General features: G+C 47.8%; 1 protein-coding gene across 1 annotated transcript in view; it reads left to right on the top strand.

The window, feature by feature from the left end:
* LOC142585949 (uncharacterized) overlaps nucleotides 1-26,255 on the top strand; it is a 101,634-nt gene that overhangs the window by 41,616 nt on the left and 33,763 nt on the right. Inside the window, exons 11-19 of the mRNA XM_075697079.1 lie at nucleotides 21-173; nucleotides 2,178-2,324; nucleotides 3,475-3,672; nucleotides 7,925-8,050; nucleotides 13,244-13,384; nucleotides 17,634-17,819; nucleotides 18,259-18,399; nucleotides 22,443-22,568; nucleotides 25,937-26,068. Of these exons, the coding sequence (XP_075553194.1) occupies nucleotides 21-173; nucleotides 2,178-2,324; nucleotides 3,475-3,672; nucleotides 7,925-8,050; nucleotides 13,244-13,384; nucleotides 17,634-17,819; nucleotides 18,259-18,399; nucleotides 22,443-22,568; nucleotides 25,937-26,068 (1,350 nt within the window). The remainder of the gene's footprint in view (nucleotides 1-20; nucleotides 174-2,177; nucleotides 2,325-3,474; nucleotides 3,673-7,924; nucleotides 8,051-13,243; nucleotides 13,385-17,633; nucleotides 17,820-18,258; nucleotides 18,400-22,442; nucleotides 22,569-25,936; nucleotides 26,069-26,255) is intronic.

The following is a 26,255-nucleotide window of genomic DNA, read 5'->3' on the forward strand; positions in this document are numbered from 1 at the left end:
AGTGTCGCCTGCCATTGCAGACATCGACGAGTGCGCCGAAGACCGATACGTGTGTCCCGAAAGGGAGACCCAATGCGTGAATACGCCGGGCAGCTACCGCTGCGTCAAGAAGTCCCGCCATCACTCCTGCCAGGAAGGCTTCCGCTACAATCCTCAGGTCAAAGGATGCCAAGGTGCCGCCACTTCCATGTGCAAGCCGAGCCAGCGCGCGCGCAAGCCTCGACGCAACTTGTTCTGGTTGCTACACTCGGCTAAGCGGCTTTCAAGGTTGTTTTGAAGCGACGGCGGCGGGCGGTGAAACGCAGGCTTGATGCTTCGGAGCTTCTTGGTGCCTATTCCTGTCGCGAGAACTACCTATTGCGAATGGATCGCTTTCGGGTTGCCCGCGTGACGACGTGTTGTTGCGCGTCCGAGTCTTCGCGTAACTGCCTCCCGCCCTCACTGCATCGCATGGGACTGCTACTTTGCCCTGCTGGGTTATCCTGCATGGCAGGGCCACGTACTTCTCCACGCTATAGCCCTTCCAGCTTATGTCCTTGGCCACAACGCTTTGGGATCGCTGCTGATGGGACGCCCCGGGCTGCACTTTCGGTGCGAGCACCAACAGCTGCAGTTAGAAGCAACTTGAGGATGGAGAAAGACATATGTCACGCACAAACACCACGTGGCAAACATTTCTCAAGTTTTAGCTCAGGAGAGAACCTAACACACACAAGAAAATCTATTCAGCAGGAGTTAAACGCTTATTACAACATTTAATCTTGCAGAATGTTTGTTTGATGCTTTTTTTCTTCATTTAAGTGTAATAAATAACAGTTGGAAACGTGCCTGGCAGACTTTATGAATAATGGTTCGGGTCGTTGGTGGTCAGCATTACTTTTTCCTTTCAAGCACCAATTGATGAATGATGCTTACTAGCACGTGACGTATAAATTGACTCTAAAGTAAACGCGTTTCCGTGGCACTCATCTTTTATGCACGTTTCAGAAGACGACTCTAACCGCTGTAGTTAGGAGAATAACATTTACTAGATGATGCCAACCACCGTATTCACACTTTCTTTTTCTTCCACTCACCTGGAAATACATCAAAACACCTCATATAAGCTACAGTGCTCATGCCAGTTCACGGAAGCACGGTTTGTTAAATTCAAATAGGTGGTATGCACTATAATCGTGTCAGCACAATTCTTTGGCACCTTAAAGCCAGCAGAACATCGCGAATATGCACTGCACACACAGTCGAAGCCGACTTATATCATTGGAGGAACCGCGGTGGGTCCTACAATCAGCGAAAACTTTTCTAGAGCCTCTACACGAGATTTTATCTTATCCATAATCATTTTATTGTATAGATGGATAAGTTCTCGGGCTCTATATGAGTTCTTGAGAACGTATGTGTAAGCCGCAGCATTCATTTGTCACCATCCATTAACCCCTTCGTGGTTGGTATTAGTATAGAGTAGGAAAAATTGTTTAATCTAGTCGTGTAATTGTGCCCCTGCAGAAGCGAAATCCTCCACCAGAAGATAAGTTAGATGAACCGCCATTACTAAACGAGGTTGCTGAGCCACTTTATCTGAGAGTCAACGTTATCCTTGCGAAATTTATGACATAAGCAGGAATCTTCTTCCGAGTCGTTAAAAAGGCGGGGAGGGGACTTTGCGTTGATTGCCAGTAGCTTCCAAGCCTTTCTCAGCGGTTGGGGCTATGCGAGCCCGAATAAGAATGCTTCACTAATTCTCTTAGGACTTTCCTTTCTTGTTTACAAAATTCCGCAGATGTGTTTCTTTTACGAAGAAAACATGGCTCGTAGCTTTATTGTTTATTGCTAGCACAAACACGAAGACAAGAAAACGAAAATACACAGAAATTTTATCCTGCGTAGTTGCGGGACCTCCGCACACACACACACACACAAAAAAAATGATCAGGTCTCGGCTGAGACATGAGAATTTGAGGAAAAAAATTAAGAAAAACTAACTCGGTTGTCTTTGCAGTTACTGAGAACTGCTCTTCAGTCGGTGCAATCTATACCTCGTGCAACTTCTTCGAATATGGTCGTTCCCAGTATGTGGTCTGACGAAAAATAATTAACTCTTTTTTTTATTTTTGGAAGTGCATCTCGCCTTGCAGCAAAAAAAAATAATTTTTTGCCTTTTCTGTGATCCATTTCAGACGTCAACGAGTGCACCGAAGGGCTGAGTAGCTGCGCCGAAGGTGAGGCCTGCGTCAATGGTGTCGGCTCCTTCAGCTGCGTGCCGGTCTCAAACAGCGGCTGTTCAACTGGGTACCGGAGAAATGCCGACACTGGACGTTGCGAAGGTGAGTTGGGGCTGCAACGCTGTTAGAAAAAGCTCGGTCAAACTACATGCAAACGCCAAACAGAACTCGTCCAGTGCACCGTAATTACTCCGAACTAGCTTCCAAACAAGAATGTTATACGCGTAGCGCGAAACGAAGGCGGTAGGCTAAGCTTAGCATGACACGTTATTCGGTTCTATGAATATCTCATTCTTTTCGCCGTGTAACGGGAGTTTTAGTGCACAAATTCAGGTGGGTTGTTTGGTCACGCTTGCTATCACTCACTACTTACTGGACGATGTCACAAAGCGGCATTCTTTATTCAGTGGTCTGCCACCTCGTTCGGTGACAACGAAAATCAGTATGATGCCCGCCGTAACCACTATAGTTCTTATTCTTGTCAGAAACTAGCAAGAATACTGAGTTTCTGGTTTACTAGTACACGTCGTCTGCCTAAGCAAATACAGGACGTATTTTAAGACAAGTCAAGCCAAAGTAGAACGTAGCACATTCCATCTGAAGCAGTTACAGAAAGTGTTGCGCAGTTCAGCGCTACGAAACTTGTGTGCCAAAAGTAGCACGTGCCATGCGTGCGAATAATTTTTCAAATAATGTATGAATGGTCCCGTGTTGATACGCACTATAGACCTCGTCAGGTTTTCGGAGATTTACTTTCCGTCTTTTAATTCCCATGTCTGAGTGATGCTGTGGATTAAATCGACACGCAGGCCTAATGGCTGAATTCAAGCTCAATAGGCGCTGGCACCTAAGAAAAGCCGGATTTTTGAATTTATTTGTCAGTAACTGCGGCACTCCACAGTGGCATCAAGGTCTAAGCCTTGAAATTTCCCCGAAACGTGAGTTCTATCTGTAGGAAGTCTGTAGACGGACGGATAACTGGTGCACTTAGACCGGGAGAAAAAAAATTAAAAGAAGCATCGCGACAGACGTAGCACAAAGGGGCCCGTCCTGTTCTCCTCCCTTTCGTGTTGCGCCTTTCGATCTGCTTTTCTCGCGCTGCAATTAGAAAGTTTATCCGATCTATTGCTTTCCACAAATCACATGCATTGTCCAACATCGAATTCGGTGACGACCAAGTAGAGTCCTCCGATACAATGGATGATATCGATGCAGTGATGACGTCAAACTCTGTTACTTCACCCTCTGGCAGACATCAACGAGTGCGAGGAGTACGCGCACAGCTGCACGGGCCATCTGCAGTGCGTCAACACAAGGGGCAGCTACTTGTGCGAGAGGCGTCCCGATGCGTCGACAGCCGGCACGAGCTCCACCGCGATCAAGGGAAGGCCTGACGACCCCACGTGCGGTGCCGGTTACCGCAACGATCAGCTCACACAAGCCTGCAGAGGTACATTATTTGTGAAAAATTCTTAAGCCAATACTTTCGTAACTCCCAGCCGTGCAGTGTGGCTTGCATCATGACGCCTGTACTGTCTGTACGCCGAGGGTTCGGGCATATCGAGGACTTTCGTTCTCACCGGCCAAAGCTTTCGAAGTCCATCAATGCTACAGCTATCAAACTGGCATGATGTAGCTCTGGTAAAGCGCACAACATATGTAAACCCTTGACGACAATTTATACTAATGTCTGCGAACTTTATGCTCCTTTCACCAAATTCGACGCGTTGAAACTTGATGACATCGTTCTGCGGGCATTCGTCGCGGCTTATCGCTTACTTTGGCATCTACTTCAGCTTAAGGGGCTCCTCCCCAGGTCAGACCATTTTAATCTGACAAGCGCAGTAAATACAATGCACGCTAACAATCGTGTCGGCTAATTACATCCATACGCACCGCGGAAAGAGCTTAAGTTTCAAGCCAAACGGCATTTTCCCTTCTCTTTCCGGGCGCTGCGCACCCAGCCGGAGAGTCGATGTCTATCGCGCAATTGCGCCTGTGTGCATGGCATTGCTGTGACGTCGCTCAGTGACGCTTGACTTCAGGAATTCTTCGAGGCAACATCAGTTATTTGTTTTATCAGCTGCTTTAGTAGACCGATCAAAGTCTCGAGAAATAATAAAAGATGCAAACCGAAGGTCTCCGCGTTATTATTTTACTTCGTACCGTAGCCAGTGAGATGTACTTCCGTTTCGTCAGCTTGTTCCCATGGCGTTCAATCGCGTTTAGAGTACGAATCAATCATCAACATTTTAGATAATCAACTAATATGGCACCACACTATCATATGGTGTCCGGCACACGAAGGACTGGCAGGAAACGCGAGGGCAGACCATATTGTTCGAGGATTAAACGTCCAAGCAACAGCATGGCCCAGCGACGACCTTCGACCGAATTCGCGTGACATCCTCTTACAGCAAAGACAGGAGTGGAGACGTTTTGATCATCCTCATTCGAATTTAAACAGCCAACAGGAGAGGGACTGGCGTCGCATTCAGACGAACACATTACCCAACTTGCACCACCTACACACAATAAACCACACGATGTTCACTGACGAGTGCCCGTGGAACATATCCACATTCACACTAAAACACATCACATGAGAATGCCCCAAAAGGCCTCCGCACATAAACAGCCCTATAATACACGAACATCTACTAACGAGGAATAGGTAGTGGGAGACATGGCTTAAGGACGAGGGCCGGATGAGCCAATTAGCTCACCTGGACCAAGCCAGCGAGCCGCTCGTGCCACTGGGGCCCTGGAATAGGAGCCCCAACTATCGTGCCTTATTTTATTTTATTTTCAATGAAATACTCACTCACTCACTCACTCACTCACTCACTCACTCACTCACTCACTCACTCACTCACTCACTCACTCACTCACTCACTCACTCACTCACTCACTCACTCACTCACTCACTCACTCACTCACTCACTCACTCACTCACTCACTCACTCACTCACTCACTCACTCACTCACTCACTCACTCACTCACTCACTCACTCACTCACTCACTCACTCACTCACTCACTCACTCACTCACTCACTCACTCACTCACTCACTCACTCACTCACTCACTCACTCACTCACTCACTCACTCACTCACTCACTCACTCACTCACTCACTCACTCACTCACTCACTCACTCACTCACTCACTCACTCACTCACTCACTCACTCACTCACTCACTCACTCACTCACTCACTCACTCACTCACTCACTCACTCACTCACTCACTCACTCACTCACTCACTCACTCACTCACTCACTCACTCACTCACTCACTCACTCACTCACTCACTCACTCACTCACTCACTCACTCACTCACTCACTCACTCACTCACTCACTCACTCACTCACTCACTCACTCACTCACTCACTCACTCACTCACTCACTCACTCACTCACTCACTCACTCACTCACTCACTCACTCACTCACTCACTCACTCACTCACTCACTCACTCACTCACTCACTCACTCACTCACTCACTCACTCACTCACTCACTCACTCACTCACTCACTCACTCACTCACTCACTCACTCACTCACTCACTCACTCACTCACTCACTCACTCACTCACTCACTCACTCACTCACTCACTCACTCACTCACTCACTCACTCACTCACTCACTCACTCACTCACTCACTCACTCACTCACTCACTCACTCACTCACTCACTCACTCACTCACTCACTCACTCACTCACTCACTCACTCACTCACTCACTCACTCACTCACTCACTCACTCACTCACTCACTCACTCACTCACTCACTCACTCACTCACTCACTCACTCACTCACTCACTCACTCACTCACTCACTCACTCACTCACTCACTCACTCACTCACTCACTCACTCACTCACTCACTCACTCACTCACTCACTCACTCACTCACTCACTCACTCACTCACTCACTCACTCACTCACTCACTCACTCACTCACTCACTCACTCACTCACTCACTCACTCACTCACTGAGAGAACGAAAATGTAATTTTCTACCGTGTTCCAGAGCCACGATCATGCTCTTTTATGAACCCGCCGCGGTTGCTTAGTGGCTATGGTGTTGGGCTGCTAATCACGGGCTGCTAATCATGGTTGCTAATCATGGCGGCCGCATTTCGATGAGGGTGAAATACGAAAACACCCTTGTACTTAGATTTAGGTGAATATTAAAGAACCCCAGGTGGTCCAAATTTCCGGAGTCCCCCACTACGGTGTGCCTCATAATCAGGTCGTGGTTTTGGCACGCAAAACCCCATAATTTAATTTGTTTAATGCTGTTTCATTCTTTCGCGCCTGCCTGAGTGCTCGTGATTGTGGCAATGTCTTACACCGCTAATCAAGCGTTCTCGTGCAGAGCGTGCAAAATCGTCCGCTGCCCGAAACGAGGACACCGCAATAGCTCGCGCGTGAGACCGTCACCGGAAGTGTACAACAGTGATACGAGACAACAAAAACTGGAGAAAGAACAATAACGAAGGTGGCGCTCGTGACGGATTCGTTAAACGATCCTCCGGCTCCGGTATGGGAAAACTCAGGGAAGGAATTTGGCTTGCGGAGGCTAGACAGGGAAAGTGGAGAGCATGTCTATGTAGCCGGTGGCGCTCGAATCCTGAAATCATGGGTTCGCGACACTTCAGATATTTATTTCTATCTCTGCTATTAATCAACTAATTCGAAAAATTCTGTCTGTATAACACTCCATAGAGGACAAGTAACAACTTCCAGCGTATAACCAAAATTTGCTATGTGATGGGTCCTTTTACCTCAAAATTTCTTTTCAAACGTAACGCGTCAGAGAGAAATAGGTAAAGGACATTGAATTCTTTTTCTGGGAGACAGAAAGAAATCTAGGCACAAGGGCTTCAAATCGTAGCAACATGCAGGTGTACCGATGGGGAAGTCAGCTGTGGCATTTATTTGTTTGACAAATGTGAATGCACAGCGGCTATGGTGTTTCGCTGCTAAGCACGAGGTCGCGGGATCAAATTCCGGCCACGGCGGCCGCATTTCGATGTGGGCGAAATGCAAAAACGCCCGTGCCCTGTGCATTGGGGACCCCTTCAAGATCCCCTGGTGGTCGAGATTAATCCGGAGTCCCGCACCTTGGCGTGCCTCATAATCAAATCGTGGTTTTGGCACTTAAAGCCCCAGATTTACATTACGTTAGTGCACTGCAATGTTACTTCGCAAGATTGCCTAGAATATTGTGGTAATCAAGAAAATTCATAGACACGGCTGCGACTTGAATCCCTGCCACTGTATATAAGAGATCACAGTTCGTTACTCTTGCGCCAAGGCTCACTTGAAGTCGGACCAAAATTATTTTTGAAGTGTGGGGAGGGACGTACGGGTGTACGGCGGAGAGCAAGAATATGAGTTACCCAAGGCTAGGTACAGCGACTCAAGGGCGATACTCGGAGCGCATGGAAGCCGGTACTTGTTGAGCCGCCGTTGAGTTCTGGGAGAGGGTGCCAAGTGCAGTCGCAGTCGTCAAAAACGCTCTCTCCTTCGTCGTGTACCACAATGCGTCCGGTCGGTTTCGCCTGCGCTCAGCGGTGGCCCACCCGTATCGCGTTTGAATCGATGATCACTGCACATCTCGTGTATCTACCGTTGTTGTTTACCAAGTAGTAAATGTCTTGCTGATTGAGGTAACTAAACTAATGGGCATGCAGACATCGACGAGTGCCAGGAGGACAAGCCCTGCGGCAGCAACGAGGTGTGCCGCAACACTTACGGTGGCTTCGAATGTACCTGTAACCACGGGTACAAGCGCGACCCGGCCTCACGAATCTGCAAAGGCAAGTAATTCTTTAAACGGAACTTTCTTTGCGAACACTCCCGGGCTTTCCTGACCTTGGCTGCTGGGTGCTGCTGTCTTGCCCAATAGCTCATATGCAGGACAGCAATACCATGCTTACTACCTTTATCCGGGCTGCTGGACTTGTTTTCTGCGGTAACACGCAGTAATAAAACAAATTATACGTAATTGTCCTCATTGCGACAAATATGCGTCATCATGAGTGTAATTCCTTTAATACCGCAAACCTTTCTGTACTTGCTTTGGTTTGGGGTTTTGCGGATCGCACCTGCTTGATCGTTTTTCGTCGAGTAAAGTGCAGTTTACTATTGCACTATCTGCGGGATCGGCCTGCTCTAGTCGGCGAGCCGACCTTCACTATAGTGTCAGGCCAATCTCGCAGACAGTGTAATGTGCGGTCACGTAGGTCACGTGGTAGGGGTCTCCGCGTCTTGCCGTCTTCACTGGCAGACAGGTAATCGTTATATAGTGCGAAACATTGTGCAAAAGATAGTCATTTAGATGGCATTTCATTAACTGCTTGACAAAAACTTCACTTCTCAGATTCCAACATCTGACTTGGAGGTGCATAATTTGTTTTATCTCGTACATCGCATGCCAATCTAAACGTTACGTGCCTTTGTAACAAAACATGTTTACAAGATCACATGAAATAGCTTGCGAGCTCTGAGGAACACATATGGGATGCTATAAGGTACAGCTATTTCAAACTTTCTGTTCAAATTCTGCAATCAGCCCTCCACCATTTGTCAAAAACTTTTTGGACCATCCCCACTTCGCCTGTGTGTCAGGCGACGTCACGAAAACCGCAATAGCTCCCTATCTGATATGACGCATCACACTGAGTATGCATCATTGGACCGAACAAAAAAAAATAGTTATTTCTGATTCGACGCCTTTTAGCCATTAACCGTCGGCTATTGGGTAAAAGTTTTCGGGCTGCACCCACTTCACCTGCCCGTCACGCGACGTCACAAGACTGCGAAAATTCACCGCGTCAAAGTGACGTGTACGCTTTAAAGATGCATTAATATGCCGAACAAAACTGAATTTTCTTCAGAATAGCCGCTGGCAGCCCCGTTCCGAAAGGAATTAAACATGGCTGCCGCCGATCGCTCAGGCACTGATTACTCGCACTTGGCGGAGGGCATGGGTTTATTTGCGTACAATAAACTTTTTTGCGTGATCTTGTAACGTTTTCAAGCATTTTCGGCACGTTTACGACCTCGTTCTCCCAACTCTTCTTTGCTGAGGATCCGTTTTAGCGGCATTCTTAACCTTCCGCTGCATGCCGCCGCGATTTTCGACCTGCCACCTCAAGCCAAGTAAGAGAAAGTGGGCCAATCGCAGACGCCGGCACCACCCTCTTCACTCGGTTATCGATTTTCAGTGCTCTGACTTGGCCCCATCGAATCCCTCTCCACTAGAACGTGCTCCTCGCCTGTTGTCAGCCAATTAGATAAGACAAGCCGCTCACTGTAGGCAATGTTATTCGTTTTTAAAGCAAACAAAAGTGAGCTGCTATAAAATAGGAGAGCATTTGATTGGTTTGTTCAGACTACCCTGCGGGTTACCGCCCGATGCTTGCGCCGGCGGTTACGTAAATTTTACGTCAGGAGATTGGAATAAAAGCGTATTGGAATACTTTTACGTTACAGGGCCCATGTAGTAGACAACGACATACAAAAGGCAGGAAGGGAAACCAGAATCGCCTTCGCTTGCCACCGTGCACTCTGAAAAAAGGAATAATTGAAGGAAAATTGAATCAAGCCAAATCCTTGAAACGATATACATGGCGGCAGAAAACTGGCCTTGTGAGCTGCTTTTCATGACCATGCATAGCCGTAAAGAAATTGAAAATAAACAATGCTGCGCGGCAAGAGTGTGCAGTAGTGGGAGAAATCGTCATCCACTCGAGTTGTAGCACGAAGCTACATAGGAAACCCATACGGGTATCTCAAAAAGAAAGCCTGGCAGTAGAAGAAAACTTCGTCCTGGCGCGACGAATTTTTCTTCCACTACGAGGCTTTATTTCTGAGAAGCCCGTATAGGTTTCCTCTGTAGCTTCGTGCCACAATTCGGGTGGATGACGGTTTCTCCCTTTCATGTACTTTTCTGCACCTTGCGGACTTCCGGAGAACTAATTTGCCAAGAGTGTGCCGTGTTTACTAATATAACTGGCCACAGGACGCTTCATCTCGAGGTCAACTCCAATTTTCCTATACGAACACGTGTAAAACGCAGTAATTCTTTTATGAGACAAGCGCTTGGCCTAGTTTCATGTCATTTGTTATTTGTTGCATTTGTAAGAGAAGGCTAAATTCTAGTATTTCTATGCAGATGAATGTTTATTTAGGACGTCAATATTTTTACAAAACTTGTGAAAAATTGGTAAATTGAAAAAGATATAAAAACACGAAATTTAGAAACCCGTACCTCTGAACCAAAAACACATATCATAGTTCTGTAAGCTGCGTCTGTTACAACATCTCAAGCAGACAAGCTACATATATGAATATACAATGCGTTGGCGGGCTAGTTGGTGCAAGCATTTAACTATTGACGATCCTTATGGCATAAAGAATTCTTTCGAGGTTGTTTCTTTTCTGGAAGACAACCATTCAGTAGCCGACATTTTTTCTATTGACGTCGAAGATCTTTACTATTCGATACCGCATGATGAGCTATTTCGCAGTGTGATGACGTGCATCGAAGAAAGTGGCGAGGTAGATTTTCGCAATGCGACAGGGTTGTCTTCGGAAAGTTTCATGTCCCTTCTTGAATTTTATTTAAGTGCAACTTTTATCGAGTTCGAAAATAACCTTTTTATCCAGAAAAATGGTGTGTGTATTGGTTCATGTGTGGCGCCTGCTCTTTGTAATATTTTTTTATCGTTTGTCGATCGCGCCCTTAAGAGTGCCTTAAACAATGACTCTGTTCAAATTTTTAGATATGTTGACGATTTTCTTGTTGTGATAAAACAGACTAACAACGAATGCTCCGTGACGGTAGCTGATATTTTAACTCTGTTCAATGACAATGGCAAAGGTCTAACTTTCACACATGAGCTATCTAGGGACGGTAAACTCCAGTTTTTAGATTTGCAGCTTTCCTTACAAACAGGCCACGCCTGTTGGATGTACTCGCCACGTGCACGTAAAGAACTTTTACCTTACGCGTCTGCGCATTCAAAGACTGTGAAACGCGCCATTGCCTTGATGTGTTTAGAATCTTCCTTAAAGAAGTCTTGTCATCACTCTGCGAACATGAGTTTCCTTGCACAGTTAAATAGGCTGCAGGCTGCTGGTTACCCAAGTGTGGTGGTGACGTCAGTCTCGGAAGTATTGCTTCAAAAACTGAAAGGCAAGCGGCATAAAAGTAACTGCAGCACACAAAAGAAAAGGCCTGAAGTTGTGCCGTATTGCCACAGAGTGGCTCACAATCTGAAGAATGTCGCCACCAGATACAAAATTCCGGTAGTGTTTTCCGCTCCTCAGAAACTGTCGATGTTGTGCAGCCGTATTTCTCAAACAAGTAAAAACCTGATTGTGAAAAGAACCACGTGAAGTTTGTAGACTGCAGCGTCGGTGTGGTTTATAAAATTCCCTTGTCATGTGGCAAAGTGTATGTAGGGCAGTCAGGCCGCTGTGTTAACGAGCGCCTGAGAGAACATGAGCGATCCATACCAACAGGCACAGGTTCGCATTTGGCTCAGCATTGTAAAACATGCAAATGCAAACCCATGTTTCGTGATACCACAATCTTGAAGAAGAGTCGTGACACCACCGCCCGAGAGTTATCAGAAGCATTTTTCATTCAGTCATTGGGGTCACTGTGCATTAGTGTGCCTTCAAGTTCAAGTTCAAGTTCTTTATTTGCATAATAATCAGGTTACAAATGGGGATTATACATACATACAGAGGGAGGTCCCATAGTCAATAGACTGTACAGGGGACCTCCCAGGTTAACCTTGTACAGCGCTGAATTTGGTTTTTTGGATTCGGTCGCATGAGTGCGCTCTTGGGATCGGACGTTGGTGGCTCCACCGCATGGTGCTCACTGCGCATGTTCCTCTGGTTTGAGCGGTCTATAAAGGAGTGACGCAATAAAATGATGTCAGTTGAGAGTAGCGCCTTGTCCTGTCGTCTTTCTTGTGTCTGTCTTTTTGCGCTTAACAAAGTATTCATGAATATACAGTGTAGGCGAAATATACTATGTTTACGAGAACTTCGCAAAAGTTCTACCAGAACTTAGCAGTATATTTCAGAGTGGTGTACATCACATCTGTGTTGTCCGCTTTAGATGTATTATTAAGTGCAGTTTATAAAATTGTGGTATCGTTTTTTATTGTTTAGTTGTAAACTTGATACTTGACTTTTTTTTTTTAGCATTCCACAGCTTCCATGAAAAATTTGTTCGACGAATTGGAAATCCGCTTCCTAGAGTTATTACGTTGTATATTTATATTCAAATGCAATAAACCTCATCAAAATCGGTGCAGTGGTGTCCCAAAAAAAATTTTTTTTCTGCGATGTATTCAGGAGCTTTCGAGCTAAAGCTTCCTCTTAAGAAATTACGCCAGCTCTGGCATGGCATTATGTACAAAAGAAAAGTGTGGCTACGGTCTAAGAAACGTTTTTCCGCAAGCATTCTAGTGTCTAGAGCGAGGAGCACTTGAAGCACTGAACCCTCAACTCAACATTCTGTGGTCTTGTGCGACGTTTATGTCGCCTGTAATGCCCAGATGGCGAAGACCTGTTGGTCATTCCTACGGAATGCCTCTACTTGCGTGTAATGTGGCAATAAGTTATCTCTAGTATTTATGTCGCCATGGAAATGATATAAGATTATTGTGAGGCTACTGCTTCTACGCTGACAGGCATCAGAAGGTAAACGTTGTTTTGGCCACAAAGTGATCACGCAGTAGGAAGGACAGCTACAAGGGCTGTTGGGGACTATTTAAGGAGCACCGGACTATAGACCTTGAGAACGCTGCTGTGCTACATTGCATATACGTACCCTTCGAAATTTCACCTTGCTTCTTGTACTCATCATCACTCTGTTTCATCCCCTTTCCCATTTCCCCTGTGCAGAGCAGCAAACGGGGCAATACTAGCTCAGTCCTTTGTTTTTTCTCTAATGAATAATTCTCCTCCTTCCCATGCGTACGCAGATGTGAACGAGTGCCAGTACGGCGGCCACAACTGTCAGATCGGCTTCCGGTGCGACAACACACCGGGATCATTCACCTGCGTCCGCATTTCAGGCTGCGGCACCGGCTATACAGTCAACGCTGCCACAGGACAGTGCGAAGGTAAGCGTGCCTTTTTAAAGCGACGATTTCTTTGCGAAACCTCTCGCCGACTTTCCTGACCGTAAGTGCTGGCTGCTGTCCTGCAAGATAGCTCATAGATCAAACACTGAATTACGGTCCCGACGGTGGGATCGAACTTCTGTCTCCTAGCACAGCAGGCCGATGCTCTATTAGGCCACCATCGGTCGTGCACTTGTATCGTGCCAACGCCGACTAGCTCTGAGCTTCTTGCCCTGTTTGTCACGTTGCGTAGCACGGGTGCATCAGTTTCCTCTACGTCAAAAAGACAGGAATGAAATGGGCAAATTTATAGTGTTTTATTGGATGTTTCACGAAAGCTTTGCTTCACATAAATTCCAAGATGTGCGTTTCACTTGCATGTATATATCTTTTTTTTACAATTTTGCCAGCAAGGGCAATGAGAGGTGATAATAGCAAAAAAAAAAAAGAAAGGAAAAAGAAAAGTGCAGGTCACATGCATTGGGGTAATCGATGCTATGCTAAGCATGCATTTTGCAGGCAGCTGCTTATCCAAGGTCGTAAGGATCTCTGCTAAGCGTTACCAGCTGGACCGACGTGTTTTGCAAGTCAAGCACATTGATGTGTGAAGCAAGCGTGTATGTGACAAAAACAACAAGACAGTGACGACTATCGCATAATCGCTATGGTATGATTTCCAGTCCGGCCGTTCGACATGCCAATTGTTACGTTCGGCATTGATTTCGGCACTGAACGGGCTTGAGCGAGAGAAACACAAATTGTGGCATCATCCGCGACTAAATGTTATACAATCGCACGTACCTATGCCTGTGTCATGTGGTCTATAGTAAAATGACGATGAACAGTGTAGTCCGGCGAAGAAACGTTAAAGAAATATGCTCCACCTGGGCCGATAATGAAGGTGGTACAATGTCGGAAGCTTCTGCATAGCATTAGCTGCTATGAGAAAAGGTCTGGCGAAAGGAGCCGATTCCGAAGGCGATGCATGTGTAACAGAGCGTGCGAAAACGATGTGTTGGAACCGTGTCACATGAAACGCCATGTCGCACGCGCCAAACCTCTCACTGCGTTGTTTTGTGTACGACAGAAGTATGTATATGTTCTTATGTAGAGTCTGTCTTTCAGGAAGAGACCGACCTTTGGTCCCCTTCCTGAGCGCTTGTGGCTTTCGTTTATAGCCACTTGTGCTTGTTAGCCCTAGTTTTAGTTTTCCATCGGACTCTTTAGGAGTCTATCTCTCTCGCTCTGTGTGTGTGTGTGTGTGTGTGTGTGTGTGTGTGTGTGTGTGTGTGTGTGTGTGTGTGTGTGTGTGTGTGTGTGTGTGTGTGTGTGTGTGTGTGTGTGTGTGTGCGCGTGCGTGTGCGCGTGCGTGCGTGCGTGCGTGCGTGCGTGCGTGCGTGGTTTTCATGCAATAAAGGGAAAAAAGTGATTGATGAGAGAGTAGCCGAGTGGTTAAGGGTTCAGTCCCACCATCGCGGCCACTTGAGTTTCTTCTTTTGTTCAAGAGGCCCGAAACTTCGCGAGGCTGCATGGAACCTAATCTAAGGGGTGAGCCTAATAATGAGTAGGATTTTCCTTGGATTATCGCAATATTTGATGCCGCCTCCATTCTGTCATGCACAATTTAGCTCCATGGAAGCATATTGTTAAGGGTCTCAGTCCTCCTAATACTGACGGCTTCAGTACATAAAATATAGTTCGGAACGCAGCGGCTGATAACTTCTTTTGAAGGGCTACTCCTTAGAAACACATCCTCATGGCCGAGCTAAGTGAAACTTGCCGACTTGATGAGCACGGCAGGCGGGCCATCAACGTGAAGACGTTGTATCCGCAACCAAGTGAAAGCAACCGAAGCACGCGTTAACTGAGCAGATTATCTTAAAAAATTGTGTTCCCGGGTGAGTCTGCTTGCTTACCTGATAAGGAGTATGTATTGCGAAGGTGACATGTGTGGCGTCCAGTCGTATCTTCGCGATATTTTTAGTGAGCAACTCATACCGATTCTTCCATTCTTTGCATAGCGAGCGTCATGGGCAAAATATGGCATCGTTAATGACAGGTTTGGCAGCCGTGAAAGGGTGAAATGCTATTATTCTTATCTCACACACTGTTCGTGAAGTTCTGAAGAAGCGAAGAAGAAAGGCCACACGCAACTTTCAGTCGTATAAGTGCTGCCAGTCGTACTTCGTTGCCATCGAACATACATGCCTCCAGCAAGACCATCCTCACCTTCATGGTGCCTGCACAAACCTGAAATACGCCTCACCATCACAGGAATCACTAAGAAAGTTAACATGCCGTCGTTTGCCCTGAAGCAGGCCACATTAGAACTTTTGCATGAGGCGCACAGTGGCAGCGTACACGTTTACATCGATGGCTCAGCCACATCTGCAAGTTCAGCTGCTGCTGTGGTGATACCAACAAAATCCGTCATAATACAGTTAAAAACGTCACATGTATCATCAACGGCAGCTGCTCAACTGGTAGCCCTGCGTGCGGCTCTTCATTTCATTCAGGAGGAACCACCCCATGCATGGTCAGTCTTCTCTGATACCAAGGCAGCCCTACAGAGTGTACTCTCAGCACTGCGCCATGCATCACATGAGCAGCTCGGCGCAGAGATAAGAGAAGTCCACCATCGCATAGTTGACGAAGGACACGATATAATATATCAGTGGTTGCCTAGTCACTGTGGCATACATGGCAATGATCGAGCAGACGCAGCTGCCCGATCTGCCCATGACGGCATCAACTGCGTTGCCATTCCCCTTTCGAGAGCCGACGCGGGGAAAAAACTTGCCGCACTTGCGCGTGACCTAACATTAGCTCGTTGGAATTCATACGAGTTCACAAGTGCACGCCTTCATACCCTGGGCCCTAATTTACAGCTCCGTATTCCGCCCGACCTTCAACGGAGTAACTGCATCCTTCTAGTCCGTCTATGGCTAACAGTAGCATATTCAAATGCGTACTCCTTTCTTATCAGAGCAGCCAACAGCCCACTTTGTGACGTCTGCGGGTGCAATGAAAAAAATCGCCCACCTTCTTTGTGAGTGCCCTCGTTTCAACCCGCAAAGAGCAGTTCTTTCAGCCACGCCCAATGACAGGAAACAACATCCTTGGGAACCGGCCTACGCGAACATCAGTGCGATCCGCTATGAAGGCGCTGCTGCGGTACTTAAAAGACACGGGACTTTCTGACAAATTGTGGCTGTACACTGCTTGACGTAGGATTGTACGTCGACACTGCGTAACACTAGGAACGCCTTTGCAGGCTGCGTGACAGGGCCCACAGAAAACAGTTCGTGTGTACGTGCGTGTGTACGTGTGTGTGCACGTGTGTGTGTCTGCGTGCGTGTGCATGTGTGTGTGTGTTTTCATTCTTTTATTTTTTTGTCCTTTTCTCTCTCTCACCTATCGCATCCCTTTGCCCCTCCCCTAGTACAGGGTAGCCGACCGGAGATAATCTCTGGTTAACCTACCTGTCTTTCATTTCCCTTTCTCTCTCTCTCTCTCTCTCTCTCTCTCTCTCTCTCTCTCCGAAGAAGTGTTGGTCAGAGAACCTAGATATTTGGTGACTAGCATGCGAGCAAGTCCATTTGACGTGCAGCTAAAAGGGTAGTGCTACTATAGGCAACGAAACCCGAGCTTCGGTTTGTGCAAACGCACATCTCTGATGAAAGATTAAGTACATTATTGCCATTTGGTCGTCTGTGTACCTTTTCTCTTCTAGAGGTCGCAAGCATCGTGCCCCTCCTGGTGGCAGTTGCTACCCGCCGTGGTTGCTCAGTGGCTATGGTGTTAGGCTGCTGAGCACAAGGTCGCGGGATCGAATCCCGGCCACGGCGGCCGCATTTCGATGGGGGTGAATTGCGAAAACACCCGTGTACTTAGATTTAGGTGCACGTTAAAGAACCCCAGGTGGTCGAAATTTCCGGAGTCCTCCACTACGGCGTGCCTCATAATCAGAAAGTGGTTTTGGTACGTAAAACCCCATAATTTAATTTAATTAATTTGGTGGCAGTTGCCAGCTAGCTCTCTTCTCGGTGATCGTTTTGATGCGTGTAAACTAAGTTAATAAACCAATAGGATTTGCAAAAAAGAACCTTGTAGAGGATGATGATGCCAGGGTGAAGTTATCAGAATGCCTGTCTGGCATGATAGAAGAATTTTATGTCATTTTTGTGACTCAGTGCTGGTGGGCGTGCATTATTTATTTCGGTCCCTTTTTGTTCTGTCGGAATCTCAGACGATGACGAATGTGCACAAGGGATCCACAACTGCGGTCAGAACTTCGAGTGCCAGAACACGGAGGGTTCGTTTCGCTGCGTGAGAAGCACGTGCCCTGTCGGAAGCCGCCGATTGGACGACGGCAGCTGCCAGGCCACCGACTGTCCGCTGGGACACACGAGCGACAGCTTCGGAAACTGCGCAGGTGTGGGCACAGTTTCTGATGATCGTAATGGTTAAGGCTAACAGAGAGACGGATCTATCCTCTGCAAGACCGCCATCAGTGAGTACTTTTCATGATGTGTCAATCTCATAGTGTGGTTGAATATCCAAAATATAGGCCTACAAGGACCGTTACTGAACTGTGCGTGCCTGTGTGCCCTATGTCCTTTCTCCTTTATTTTCGTTTTTTAAGCATCAATAGGCGAAAACTACAGACTAGCCTGTTTCTGCGATGTGGGTTATTATGCTCTTGTCGAAATACTGCTTTTCGCGCAAATATTTCGTGGCAATATGAATACTAGCACAATGTACTGTAAACATAAATAATAGCGAAATATAAGTTTCCATGTAAGTCATTTCACCAACATATTCATCCCCTTCCGCATGTCCTTCGCCACTTCCTGCCACTCGTTCTGCCACAGACGTCAACGAATGCGCGCACAACCGCAGCCTGTGTGGCCGCTACCATCGGTGCATCAACACGGTGGGTTCCTACCATTGCGAAAGCCTGCTCAGCTGCACGCCAGGATACGAGCCAAATCTGCAAGGAAACCAGTGTCTCGGTACGCAGTAGCGATTTAACCAGTGCCAATAGCCATATCCTTGTATTCCAATCAAGCAGCGCTGGCTGACATGTCAGGTTGCCATTAGCGTAGAGAGTTGCCGTAAGACCAACAAAAACAATAAATTTCCAAGTTTATCTCTATTTTTTACAACGCATAGCGTGTTGCAGCACAGCTACACCTCCCACCCTTTCCTCCCACGTCCTCCCTTCCAAAAAAGAGCAACTATTCAGCATGAATGAATTTTAATCTCATAAATACAGTCGAATCAGCACTTGTATTATTTGGTTTAAAATACGTTCTGTTTTACCTCGGACGCGATGGAACGCTGACCAAGTTTTTAAGATTTCTACATACACGAGCATTTAAAAAGCTCAAAACGAGGACAAGCAAGAACAACTCTTACGTATAGGAAAATGATGAGAATGCGATATCTTCACGAGTGAACGCTAAGCAACAAGTAAATAAAGAGTGAAAAAAGACGGAATTCCGCGTTATGTAAAAAATTGAGAAGTGGAATTCTAGCAAGCCACTTGTGCGTGCTTTATTTTTTCGTGTTAGGCTAATATAGAACCGGAGAACAGTATGCATAGACGTCCGACAGCTTCGCACCACGAGGTGATAAGCTCTGATGTGCTACAGCTAAACCGCACATACAGCTGTTTTCTTGCTCACAGTTTCTACAGCGCGGCACAGTATACTCTGACGTAGCCAGGGGCTGGCTGCAATGATCCATGGACATTTCAAAGCCACAATCAATAATCTAGCAAGCGACTAAAAGAAAAATGATACCGTGTTTCAGAACATTCTAGCTTAGCACTCCGACGTAAGCTAGTCAGGAGCGAGATCACGTGAGCGTACGAGTCACTGTGGCACGTGCGTGTCCCTTTGCGCGAGAGCGCCGTGCGTGCTCAGTCTCTAGCAGTCTTTACACTTTACAGAAGAAAAGTAACTGATTACAATTACTTCTTTCAAAAATGTAATTAATTACAGTGACTAATTAGCGCCCCCATAAAAGAAATTAAGCAGTTAGTAATAAGTAATCGGTTACTTTCGGTAATAAGTAATCGGAAGAGGGCGCTCTCGCCAGGGCCAAACAGAAGCTGGAGATGATGAAGCTGATTTCCTGGAATGAGCGACCGAAGTGGCCATCACTGTCGAGTACTGCCGGTTCAGCCGGGGGAGGGGCGAGACGATGAGCGCCCACGTGTGGGGCTCTCCGAACATTCGCGAGGCCGTGCGCGGTACAACCGCTCCACTGCAGTGACAGCCAAATTCAAGTGCTGAAAGCTGTGTCGCCTGTTACGGCTTGTCTGGTCAACGAAATAACTAGTCAAATGTAATTGGTTACAGAAAAAATTGACCGCCCTTCCACTACTGTGAAGAGGGGTGCAAGCGAAGCTCGGGATCCGCGGCTGTTCCTTGTAACGCTTAGGCTTCGCGCTTCCTCACGGCGGAGTGGGCAGGTCGACTACAAGCCCTTTCTCGAGCGAGTTCCCGGTGGCGTTCGTCAGACGCCGCCTGTTCTTTCGGCCGAACGCACGACGCGCGGCCGTTCCTTTAAAGCAGCCTGCTCTTCGGCAGAACGAACCAAGCGCGGCCTCCCCATCTGACTGCCGGGCCTGAACGAGCGAGAAACGGCGGGCGCGAGGCTTCCCTCCTCCGAAGGGAGTAGACGGCTGTGATTGGTTCACGCCTTGCGCTGCGTCTATTTCTTCATGCATATAAGACCCCGCTTTAAAGTGCGCGCGTGATGACCCATAGTGGCTGAATCGGTTAGCGTTTTGTTTTCGCAACCCGACAAGAAATTTTTATTTTCGCGTGGCTTAGGTTTTTTCGTACGGCAACACCGAAGCCGACACGAGTGAGGCAATACAAGCTTCGCTCGAAAAGTAATTGAATTACAGTGAGCGTTTCTTAGGACAAATGAAATCAATTAATTGCCGATATACCTGAAATGTAATTGATTGCAAGCAATTAATTACATGTCATTTATTAAGTACAAGTCTGGTCTATAGCTCCAGAGCACGCCTCGTCGCTTTCATTGCAGTGCCACATTGTTTTAAAAAGGATCAAGTGTTTCCTTTAGGTGCCATCCTGGTCTGCTCACAGTACTGTGGTTCTGTGGTTACGGCGTCAGGCTACTGAGAACAAGGTGGCAGGTTTGATTCTCAAATGACGTGATCACATTCCGATGGTCGGGAAAAAGTTGGCAGTTTCGGCCAAGGGCAAAGCATTTGATGCAACAGCGAGGTGTAGTGAGGTTGCTGTTCGCGAGCAGCGGCGTTCTCGCAATACGCGGAGGCGACATGGCGCGACGCAGCGCGCGAGACAAGTGCTGCGGCGCAGCGGGAACGGCGCCCTGTGCGGATGCACCAGCTGGTGTGTCGAGACGCTAGCGCGAAGACGGCCTTGCCGTCGCCGCACCTCCATCATGGTGCGCGAGACGAGGTCGACGGAACTAATCCGACATACTGTGGCGCAAGCTAAAAAACCCAAGAAAAAAATTCATGTGTCATTATCCACTCTGTGAAGATAGATTACTAGCGAAGCTCTGCAGCGCATGACATGGAGGTGACACAGAATTTTGAACAAAGGTACGAGCATATTTATTGTCTTAATCTGTGGTCATTGTGACGACATAGGTACGCACACACATTTGCGTATCACCTCTGTTATTAAATATATCCGTCACCTAACACAATGAATGGTTCATACACCCTTAAGCAATGGCTCATATCTTCGTACACGCGGCCTCCCCGTTACGATGACGGTCGTTATCGAAGCATAGTCTGTCACACACGTTGCAGGTCGAAATGTCGATCAAGGAAGTCTCTTTGCAACGTCGCGTTCGCACCCTTGAACTCATCCACGTTGAGCCCTTGACGCCGAAGGCGCGTCGCACCATTATCTGACTCACGGTAAATTTGCTTCGCCGGTCGTCGCTAGTCGCTGCCGTCTCGCGGACACGCTCGTCGGTCGCCTAATTAGCGTACGCACGCTGTCGACGATCACACTCGCGTCGCTGCTCCCTCCGTCACTCTTCATGCGCGCACTGTTCTTCTGCAGTCCTGACGACGCGTGAACTACCCAGCGCACTGGCGGAACGAAACGGAGATCAATTACGTCCATCACCTACAGAGCCGTGACGTCAGCTGCACTCGAAAGAGCCATTGGTGATGAGGGTAGCTTTTTATACACCGGAGTCGGCTGTGGCGGAAGACGACGACGAACGTGCGAGCAGCGACACGAGCGCGTTCGCGCGGTGGCACCGCGGGGCGCCGACGAAGAAGACGACGACGCTCGAGCCACTGCTGACGATGATAATTTCTGCTCGCAAACGCCACGAAACCCTGGATAAGAGCCCTCCCCCCCCCCCCCCCCCGTGTACAGCTTGGCTGTAGAAAGAAGAAAACAGAAAGAGCGCTCTTTCTATCTCTTTCTTTCTTTCCTTGTGTTATCTTGAGCCGCAGTACATGGTATTAGTGATGCACCAACTCGCTCAACATGTCACTCTTCTCGACGGACAAAAAGCCGCCGGCGTTGTCAGTGAAAGCACGATAGACAGAGCCAGCTCGTTTCGCTCAGACCAGTGAGCGGCCGCGTGAGCTACGCACACAAGCGCTCGGCAGGAATGCGACGCCAGCAGCCAGAACGCCTCATGGCAGAGTCCAGTGAGGCGAGCGGGACGGTGCGTCCGCTTGCGTTGCAGCCGAATGCACTGAGCTCCTCGGGAGACCACCGAAGCGCGGGCCGTCGATTTCTGAACAGCACGACGGCGCTGACGACGCTAGCGCGCCTGTAGTGCGCGCATAATTGATGTCGCCATAAAATAATTCGGTGTCCTTCATTACGGTGTGTTCATAACGCTAAAATCTTGTCAAGCAATCACATTCCGATGTACGCTGCCCCATTATTGTCGATGCGAGCGACGTAGCGAAAGTATGAGCACAAATTTCAGTTATCAGCACAAGAAGTGGCAAAATTGACTGTGAAGCAGTTTTTGGTTTTTCTTTTTATCTCTCTCTACAATGACTGCGCAGACATCGACGAGTGTGCCACCAACACTCATGATTGCCGGATGAACCAGACGTGCAGCAACATGCCCGGCAGCTACGTGTGCGAGTGCCCCATCGGGTTCCGAATGAACTCCTTCCGGGATTGTGAAGGTGAGTGGCACGCAGTTCAGCCGCATCGACGGAGCAGCTGTTGCTGAGCACAAGCTTTTGCAACTTGCTTCTTTAGTGTTAAATACTCGGTATGACGGCCAAGTGTCACGTGAACAGTGCAAACCTTAGCCCTGAGGATTTTTTTTAATGGACACTTTGCAAGAAAGCTGCTGCGCATGCGCAAGCGCCCCACTTGCGAGCGCCCCATATGCGGTTGGAAAGCGAGCAGACGGCTCCCCGCCTGGCTGGGCATTCTGGAACGCTCAGGCAAGCTCCCGTGCCCATAGTTTCTGAATGACATGCCAGCGAAGTGCGTCGTGTATGGATGTATGAATTATTACGGCAAGAATGAGGACGGTATTTTTTTTGTTTGTTTGTTTCCGTCCGAGTAGCGGCGCCCACTAAAAAGAGCGTCATGGGTGAACGCCGTGAAGCGACTGAATGCGGACTCAGTATGGCAGCTAAACGTGCAGTCAAGGATTTGCAGCGAACACTTTATAACAGGTGTACGCCATGAATTATGGCCTGTAGTGAGTCTATTGTATCAATATTTGTCCTTCAATTTCAGGCCAGCCTTGAACACTTTCTAGCGACTCAGACTACGTGACAACTATTTTCACGCACACTCGAACTTCCAGACTGGCTGCAGTGCAGCGGCACGGTCGTTTGCTAACGAGGCACGTAACAGCTCGTAAATAACAGCGAAGTAGGATTTCGGCGTGGCGTGCGCGCGACGGCATCGGCTAGTCACTTCAGAGCGCGCTCGGTGTGTGCGCTCACAGCTCTGGAGATCTGAACGCGGGCACGCGCTGCCGGCGTCTCGCCGGCTTAAAACCTCGCGCGCGGCGCCTTCGGCTAGTAGAGCGCGCTCTTGGTGCTCCGTGTACGCTCATGGGGCTCAGCGGGCTCGCTCAACACGGCTCGCTCCGCCGGTTGCATGTGTTGGCGTCTATACAAGCCACTTCAGTTCATCGCTGGGCTTTATTTTAGCTATGTTTTGATACATACATGGAACAGTTTGCACAGCGCTAACTGCGGATTGTCCTTGTCAGTGTGCTGCTTCACCGCCAAGGCAGGATGACTAATCACCCAACTCACCCTACTTTCCACATTACTGTAATGCTGGTGGTTCAGCTTCTACAACACTGCAGGACGAGATAAGCAAAAGTGAATATACAGACGTCAAATCCGATGGGGCTGCTGCGAGCTGCCCACTGCTGCGAGCTGCCCGAACGAAACCCACTTGTAAGGCACTGGCGCTCAGATTGAGCATAACGTTTTTCACATAACCCTCTTTTCTAGATGTCCAACCACAATGGGGCTAACGCACGGTCGCGGTTGTTGAGCGCAGATAGCTCCACACCTGGCCGCTCGCGATAGAGCATCGCGAGAAGTCAGAAGTCCATCCCGTTTCCAAAAAAGAAAACGGAATAAAGCCTTCCTCCATCATTTTGACACGACGTAATACGACTAAACAAACAATGCAAGCTGAATTTTATGCGACCAAACTCGATGACACAGGTAGAAACAAGGCGATGACGGGGAATATTTTCCACACAAGTACTCTCGCACCCAGCGCCCCGAACTCAGGCATGTGGCTGGGGGCGCTCACTTTTTTGCAAGGTGTCCATTGCTGCATTTTTTTCTGGTCTGATCATTATGACACAGAAAAATAGGTCTTCAATGAAGAGGGTCACCCAGCTCATTATTCGCTTCAAAGCTACAGTTGCAACAATCCGTCAAAAATTTAGTCGATGGAGTTGCTAGTAACATGTGCTCTATTAGCTAAGATAACTTCCACGGCTGGACATGTTTTTTTAATGGATTGCGCACAAGAACTAGTTGTCCAGCTCAATTTAACCGTGTGCAAAAACAGAAGGAACCGAATCCGAGACACATAAAGATGAAGGTGGTCGCATCGGCCACTTAGCCTCTCTTCACTGAAATCGCATACCTGAATGCAACCAGCGCATTGTCGACGCCTGTGATAAGTGTGTTTAGGGACATAGTGCTATGTGCGGTGATAAGCGGTATGTAACCACGAACCGACGCCATAAATTACGCTACGCATGCGCTATTTTTTTAACTCCGCTCTGCATTATCAGCTGTGCAGATGAAAATATCCCGAACCGTTGAGAAAGAAGAGTTCTTATGAACTTGATGCCCCTGAAAGAGACGCCAAGGTTTCGACTAAGGTCTCGCAGTTTCACCCATCACTGTCCGTCATGAGTCGTGCTAGCAGCCTGCGCTCGTAGGCCCCCTTAGGGCAAGAGCTATACTGTTGTTAGCTGATAGCGCGATAAATATGATGATGATCTATCGTGTTTACTGGCGCAAGGGCCAGTTATTATGCCAATGATAGATATGGAAGGAAAGGCCATCATATTACTTAATCACTAAATTCAGCAGTATTAAGAAAGATGGAGATCTTGACTACTAAATGAGAAGAGAGTGGCTTCGCTAAACGTTGCAAAAGGAAGTGACTGCTTTTGCTGTAGCTGTTTTCTTGCGATGGGAGTAGCACGTGCAAGCGAGGAAGTACTCTCAAGCCTTGGTGTAAAAGTCAGCAGAAGCACAGTTAAATGAAAAAAGACCATTAAAATTAATAGAATAGAAGAGTTTATTATGTTGCAGAAAGAAAGAAGAAAGAAAATAGTGATAGTAAGCATGGCGGACGTGCCCCTATTTTGACACAAGCTATTTGGACCGATGCACCGATAGCAGAATAGGCATAATTTATTTCTTCGCCGAATAATGTGGTAGTTTCTTCTTTCACCGAGTGCGTTACCGGCCCCGAGCATGGAGATCACGGGCAGAACACATGTGTTATTAAAGTCAGTTGGAAAATGCAGTGGTGTCCGCAACAGCAGTCGCCGCCTAGCTGTCTGATAGGCGCCACCAGGCATCCTCTTTTGAACCTGTTGAGTGGAGTCGAGATGGAGCCTAATTTTGCTGCCTTGAGACAGAGGCGATATTTTTCATCCTTGTTTCTTTCCTTCGATTGGCAATCCAATTGGTGATACAATCTATTCGAAGCACGCACCAGCGCGAAATTCATGATAAATATTCTTGTTGCGCCGAATATTGTGAAAATCGTGACGCTTTGTTTTGCTTATTGTTTACAGGCTGCAGCCAAAAAGCTCTCAGCTTATTTATATTAGCGAACTCATCCTTGCCCCTCTTTCCGAAATAGGTCTTCGGCCATCGCGATAAGTAAACATTATTCAGTTAAATTTTTGGGAGGCCAACCCGGATCACCTCTTTGGCGACCGCGCCGAGCACACTGAAACCAACACTTGAGCGCTAACTGTGGCCGCCGACGAGCACTTGTTCTCGCAAAGGCTGGACCCGTTTACCTCTGCGCGCAGACATTGACGAGTGCACGCGATTTGCGGGCCGAGTCTGCTCCGTCAACTCCGAGTGCATCAACACGCCGGGTTCCTACGCGTGCCACTGCAAGCCGGGATTCAAGAGGGGCTACGATGAACGCACCTGCATTGGTAAGACAACTTTCCTGAACCTGCTGTTTCTCAGTGGCATGTTCAAAATTGAGAAGGGTTGACGGGAAGAACTGCGCTAGCGGGGCGACGCGAGAATTAAAAATATTGTTCGTCCGGTGTACTAAAATGATGCTTACTTAATTGTGCTACGAACGTTGTCCATGTTTGCTGACTTACTGACGCTCCG

Source organism: Dermacentor variabilis, chromosome 6 (assembly GCF_050947875.1).
Source record: "Dermacentor variabilis isolate Ectoservices chromosome 6, ASM5094787v1, whole genome shotgun sequence".
NCBI lineage: Eukaryota > Metazoa > Arthropoda > Arachnida > Ixodida > Ixodidae > Dermacentor > Dermacentor variabilis.